Source organism: Macrobrachium rosenbergii, chromosome 24 (genome assembly GCF_040412425.1).
Source record: "Macrobrachium rosenbergii isolate ZJJX-2024 chromosome 24, ASM4041242v1, whole genome shotgun sequence".
Classification (NCBI taxonomy): domain Eukaryota; kingdom Metazoa; phylum Arthropoda; class Malacostraca; order Decapoda; family Palaemonidae; genus Macrobrachium; species Macrobrachium rosenbergii.
Window position 1 is genome coordinate 20469691 of NC_089764.1, and position 6377 is coordinate 20476067.

The 6377-nt window shown below is 36.5% G+C and overlaps 1 protein-coding gene across 1 annotated transcript; it reads right to left on the bottom strand.

Moving 5' to 3' along the window:
* Positions 1-441: 441 nt before the first annotated feature.
* LOC136851799 (uncharacterized) lies at positions 442-4402 on the bottom strand. Its single transcript, XM_067126111.1, has 2 exons — positions 4209-4402; positions 442-1105 (listed from the first exon to the last, which is right to left on the bottom strand). The coding sequence occupies exons 1-2, from the start codon at positions 4400-4402 to the stop codon at positions 442-444; spliced, it is 858 nt and encodes a 285-aa protein (XP_066982212.1).
* Positions 4403-6377: the final 1975 nt, after the last annotated feature.

Below are 6377 nucleotides of genomic sequence, written 5' to 3' on the forward strand. Positions count from 1 at the left end.
TAGCATATTCTGGCATGTTTGAAATGTAAAAGCAATTCCATTTAGCAATACGGTCATCCATAATCTTTTGTTTGTTTATTTTTTCCACTCGCCATATATTATCACGCCTCATTCACGTACCCTAATTCCATTTTTCACGTATTCAAGTCCTCAAATATACTGTATAGCATCCTCGTTGTAATTATACTTTGTAAACATTTATCTTCAACGGCCAAAACCCTTTCTCTTCCTTAAATGTTTAGAAGCCTGGTTTCTCCTCCAGAACAGAACACCTGTCTGACTGGGACTTTTATGAATGATACTAATTTACTAAATGCTAAGGTGTAGGAATTACCGAAAACATATGTAGGTTTCAAATGAATCAAATGGTCAAATATAATATATTGTACTTTGGTTTCATATCGATTATCGATTTCCTGAAGAATTTGAGCTCCACAGAAATTACCATCCAATCATGTATTTTCTCATGAACCTATCGAAAAATCCTTCTATACTGTTTCCACCTTGTTCGTATCCTCCATCAACGTAGTCGTGGCCTCCTGAATTCAAGCTACCATAACTTCCTGAATTAGGAGCACCATAATTTACCGAACTCATTTCACCATAGCCGTCTGAATCCATGGGGTCGTGTGGTATCATTCTTTCTCTGCCTCCTCCAAATTTCCATCCAATGAGCGTTTCAAAAATCCCTCCATTAGCTCTTCCTCCACTTCCCTCTAATCCTCCAAAAAGTCCTCCAAATAACCCACCACTTTGTCCTCGTCCACGACTTCCTAGACTGTCTCCACCTCTACCTCCGAATATTCCCCCAAGTAGGCCTCCACCTTGTCCTCTTCCTCGATTTCTTGATCCACCTCTAAATTTACCTCTAAAAAGTCCTCCAAATACCCCATCACTTTGGCCTCCACCTCGGCCTCTTGAACCACCTCTTCCACGTCCTCCGAAAAGTCCTCTGACCAACCCACCACTCTGGCCTCTTCCGCGGCCTACTGGTCCACCTCCGAGCTTTCCTCCGAAATGTCCTCCAAACAGGCCACCGCCTTGTCCTCGTCTTCCTCCTGGACTTCCATAATCTCCACTTTGACGGCTGCGCTGTCCACATTTCCTGATGATTTGCAAAATAAATGGCAATTTTGACCACTAGATGCCATTGTTTCGGGGTTCCATTGACCATCCTGCCAAAAACGTGAGGTTTCTCAGGATATTGAAGTTGAGGGGACTACTGCCACGTAGAGTTAGAATCTCATGACATTACTTTCATATGCTGGTAGTTAATAAAAAGGTCAATCTGTGAGATACTATAATGAATTTGAATATGCTATGTGGTTAAGGTTTTCAAGAAACTCGTACGAATTCCAACAAACAAGGGGTAAAAGTGTGAGCATAATGTATTCCAACATCTTCAATTTTTTTACACCCACACTTCACCTCTGCAAACAAAAATAAACTTAAAATCTATTTGTAAATCCCAGCTTATCTTCTCTTACTCTTTCTCTCTTTCTTTATAGGATGAATAACAATAATTTTCCATATATTTACATATATTATACACACACACACATATATATAGATAGATATATACTAGCTGACCAATCCCGGTGCTGCCTGGGAAAACTCTGAAGGACTCGGAAAAATTTTCCTGCACCTCCTCTTGCTGACAGTCCCATTTATCCATGAATTACTGTGCTGACTGTCCCTTTTACCCAACCATTACTGTTCTGACTGCTCCATTTATCCAGATATTACTGTGGTGGCTGTCCCTTTTATCCAGAAATTACTGTACTAACTGTCCCTTTTATCCAAGTATTACTGTGCTGACTGTCCCATTTATCCAGACATTACTGTGATGACTGTCCCATCTATCCATGTATGACTGTGCTGACTGTCCCAATTATCCAAGTATTACTGTACTGACAGTCCCTTTTATCCAGGTATTACTGTGGGGACTCTCCCAATTATCCATGTATTACTGTGCTGACTGTCCCATTCATCCAGGTATTACTATGCTGACTGTCCCTCTTACCCAGGTGTTACTATGCTGGCTGTCCCTTTTATCCAAACATTACTGTGGTGACTGTCCCTTTTATCCATGTATTACTGTGGTGACTGTCCCATTTATCCAGATATTACTATACTGTCTATCCCTTTTATCCGGGTATTACAGTGCTGAATGTCCCTTTTATCCAGATATTACTGTGGTGACTGTCCATTTTGTCCAGACATTACTGTGGTGACTGTTCCCCAGATATTACTGAGGTCACTGTCCCATTTATCCAGACATTACTGTACTGTCTGTCCCTTTTATCCAGGTATTACAGTTCTGACTGTCCCTCTTATCCAGGTATTACTGTGGTGACTGTCCCTCTTATCCAGGTATTACTGTGGTGACTGTCCATTTTATCCAGACATTACTGTGGTGACTGTCCCATTTATCCAGGTATTACTGTGGTGAATGTCTAAACCTTGATACAGAATTATTAATCACAGGAAAGAAAAAGCATTTTCAATATTATAGTTCTATGGAATCGAGTACATGAAATGAGGTATGATAAACCCATACAGTTTATTTACCACATAAGTTATAAAGGAAAGGGGGAAGGGTGATGCGGGAAGGGGAAGGAAGTGGGTACGGGTTTGAAACCTACTCTGCTATCTAAGTTGGGTTAAATGATGGCCACATGCCAAATTTTGTCTAGATCGGTCAAGCAGTTCAGATTTCTGACATACATACACACAAATTTACAAACATACATACAAACAAACATAAAAACATTCACTTTTATATATAAGATATATATATATATATATATATATATATATATATATATATATATATATATATATATATATATATATATATAAAATATATATATATATATATATATATATATATATATGTGTGTGTGTGTGTGTGTGTGTGTGTGTGTATGTATATATATACATGATATATACAGTATATATAAATATATATATATATATATATATATACATATACATATATATATACACACACACACACACATATATATATATATATATATATATATATATATATATATATATATATCTTACATATGAAAGTGAATGTTTGTATGTTTGTTTGTTTGTATGTATGTTTGTAACTTTATGTGTATGTATGTCAGAAATCTGAACCGCTTGACTGAACTAGACAAAATTTGGCACGTGGCCATCATTTGACCCAACTTAGATAGCAGGGTAGGTTTCAAACCCGTACCCGTATATATATATATATATATATATATATATATATATATATATATATATATATATATATATATATATATATATATATATATATATATATATATATATACATATATATTCAGTTACAAATTATACATATATCTATATGAGTGCATACATACTCATACACAGAAACATGATTACATGCGTGTGTCTGTGTGTGGAAAGTGAGAAAGAAAGAAAGCGTTGTAGCTGCATGAAATGTTTTGTGATTTATACGGTCTACGTTACAAAATAACTGTCTTTCATTGTTAATGCCAACAGAAACGAACAGAAATTTAAGATCATGCAAAGCACACCATCACTATTTTGAAATTACTTTATGTATGCGTTAGTAGCAATGATAAATTAATTGACCATAGCTACAATTTTTGCACGCAAAAATGAAACAAAAAACCTCATTGGCGAGGCAGTTGTATGGGATTGTTAGGGGGGGAGGAGAATGAGGATTTACTCTTTCTGCCTCATTTATAAGTCTTGTTGATGTTAGCATCTGGATTCTGAATACTAACAATATTTGGGGTTGGCTTTGTTACAAGTTTTCTTTGTCACATTTAACGAATCTATCACCTAATGATGACAAAATACTAGGTACTCTTCTTAAGGTTTTTCTTTACCTACATTGCTAATGGCTTAAAAACCTTATGCTTTTGTTTTATCGTTACTGTATACTGTTGTGTTTGGATGTTAGTTAGCAGCCTCCCGGGATCTAGATATTTTTGGCACGATTTCTCGAAGTGAAAGTTTTCGTTTTAGTAATGATGGTGATTATAATTTGGACCATGCTTGGATATTATAAATTTTGTCTTCCTTTAGAAGAGTATTGTTTTTTTCTTTCTATCACAACCATCCTATTCGACTGGGTGGTATTTATAGTGTGGGGTTTCCGGGTTGCATCTTGCCTCCTTAGGAGTCCATCACTTTTCTCACTATGTGTGCTGTACCTAATTGAACGCTCTTCTGCTTGAGTCCTGGAACTACTTCGGCATCTAGTTTTTCCAAGTTTCTTTTCAGGGGTCTTGGGATCGCGCCTAGAGTTCCTATGATTATGGGTACAATTTCCACTGGCATATTCCATATCCTTCTTATTTCTGTTTTCAGTCCTGATACCTATAAATTTTTTCTCTTTCTTTCTCATCTACTCTGGTATCCCATGGTACTGCGACATCAGTGAGTGATACTTTCTTCTTCTTCTTCTTCTTCTCGTTATTATTATTATTATTATTATTATTATTATTATTATTATTATTATTATTCAGAAGGTGAACCCTATTCATATGGAACAAGCCCGTAGGGGCCATTGACTTGAAATTCAGTCTTCGAAAGAATACCATCAGTGCCTTTTGTACCTGCGCTTTAAGAATTAGTATGTGCTATTCGCTTCTCGGAACATCAGCGTCCGCATTCTGTACCTCGCATATTTATTCTTTTTGACTGACAAAGTGGGGGATCGTTTTCCCGGCAATATTATTGATGCCAATACCCTTTTGTTAATAAGGAGTTGTAATACTACTTTAAAGCACCAGGCATCATGGACTGTATTTACCTGAAACGCACTGCTGGCCTTACATTCAAATTTTTCTCTGTTTGTTAATTTATTCACATTTAATTCTTTCCATCCCAAGTTTACTCTTTTTCAATGATAGGTATTCCATTCCCGGAAAGTTTGCTTTGCACGCCAATGCCTTTTTGACTGGTTCCGTATGAATGTGAGTCATTTTGAATCATAATAACATAATAATACCTATTTATAAAGCTGCAGTTTTCAATATGAAATTATTCATAAACATGCTGTCAGCGTGACCTCTATCTCTCGCATTCAATTCATTCTCTCGCAGCTCGCTTTATCTGTGCTCTCAAAAGGCGCAAAATATGAGTGGATTTCTGGTTCAGAGAGCGGTTATTTATTTTTCTTTCCAGTGGCAGAAATGTTTAGCAAAACACAACACATGCATTTGCAAGGATTGCATAAAAATCCAATTTTTCATCTTTCTTTAGTGCGCGTTCCTTGCATCAGCTGCTGACGTGAGCAAAAGCGTTTCCATGTGAGAATGTTGCCGTTCTTTAAGCGAAAAGGGGGGTGGAGTTTTTCGTATCGTAAGGGAAATATTAATTACGTATTCAAATCTTTATACGTCTTTATGCACTGCAATATCTTTTTATTAACTTGAGGAATTTGTTGCCATAAATTCTCTGACCCATTTATTCGCCCATATCAGTGACTTCATCCCTTCATGAACAATGCTTTCGTCATATTTCTCATATAAAAATCGTCAACAATCACAACAGGAGAAATGAACTTACCATGCCTCCATCCCATCCTTCTCTTTCCACTCCCCAGTCCCCCTCCTCTCTTCCGAAAATGTTCGACGTCCTCTTCCTTCTTCCTCGCCTTCTTCCTGTTCCTTCGATTCCCGTCCCGTTCATTTGGGGCAAATCTCCCCCTAATGCTCCCTCGGCCTTTTCGCCGACATTGCTCCACTCCGACTCATTCTGAAGCCTATTCGACGTTCCTATTGTCTCATAGAGCGGAGACTTAATGTTACTCGCAGACCACGATGGGCTATCTGCCTCTCTCCTAATGGTGTTTCGGATCACAGACTTACCTGGAAATGTAAGGCAGAAGGGTAAAAGAAAATTTATTTAGTAACATTCATTTTGTCTAAGCATATTTGCAATCCTATGTGAAGATGGAAAGCATGTTTAGGATTCATCATTTTACTTCTCACTTCAGCTAAAATTGATAAAAGTTAAAGGAATCATAAAAAATCTAAACACAAATAAGAGTGTCAAAAGTAAATGTAGTATAATTGTTTGTAATACAAAGGATATGGGACGTGAAGAGAGCCATAGGGGCAATATTAAGAAAAGTGGAAGTGATTCAAGGACACAACCTACAATACCCAAGTTGCAAAGTTTATAAATGCACACACACACACACACACACACACACACACACACACATATATATATATATATATATATATATATATATATATATATATATATATATATATATATATATATATATATATATATATATGATTCGTCAAAAAGATTATCACATGCATTTTTAGACAATTTGGAATAGAATGGTCTGTTCACAAAATTGG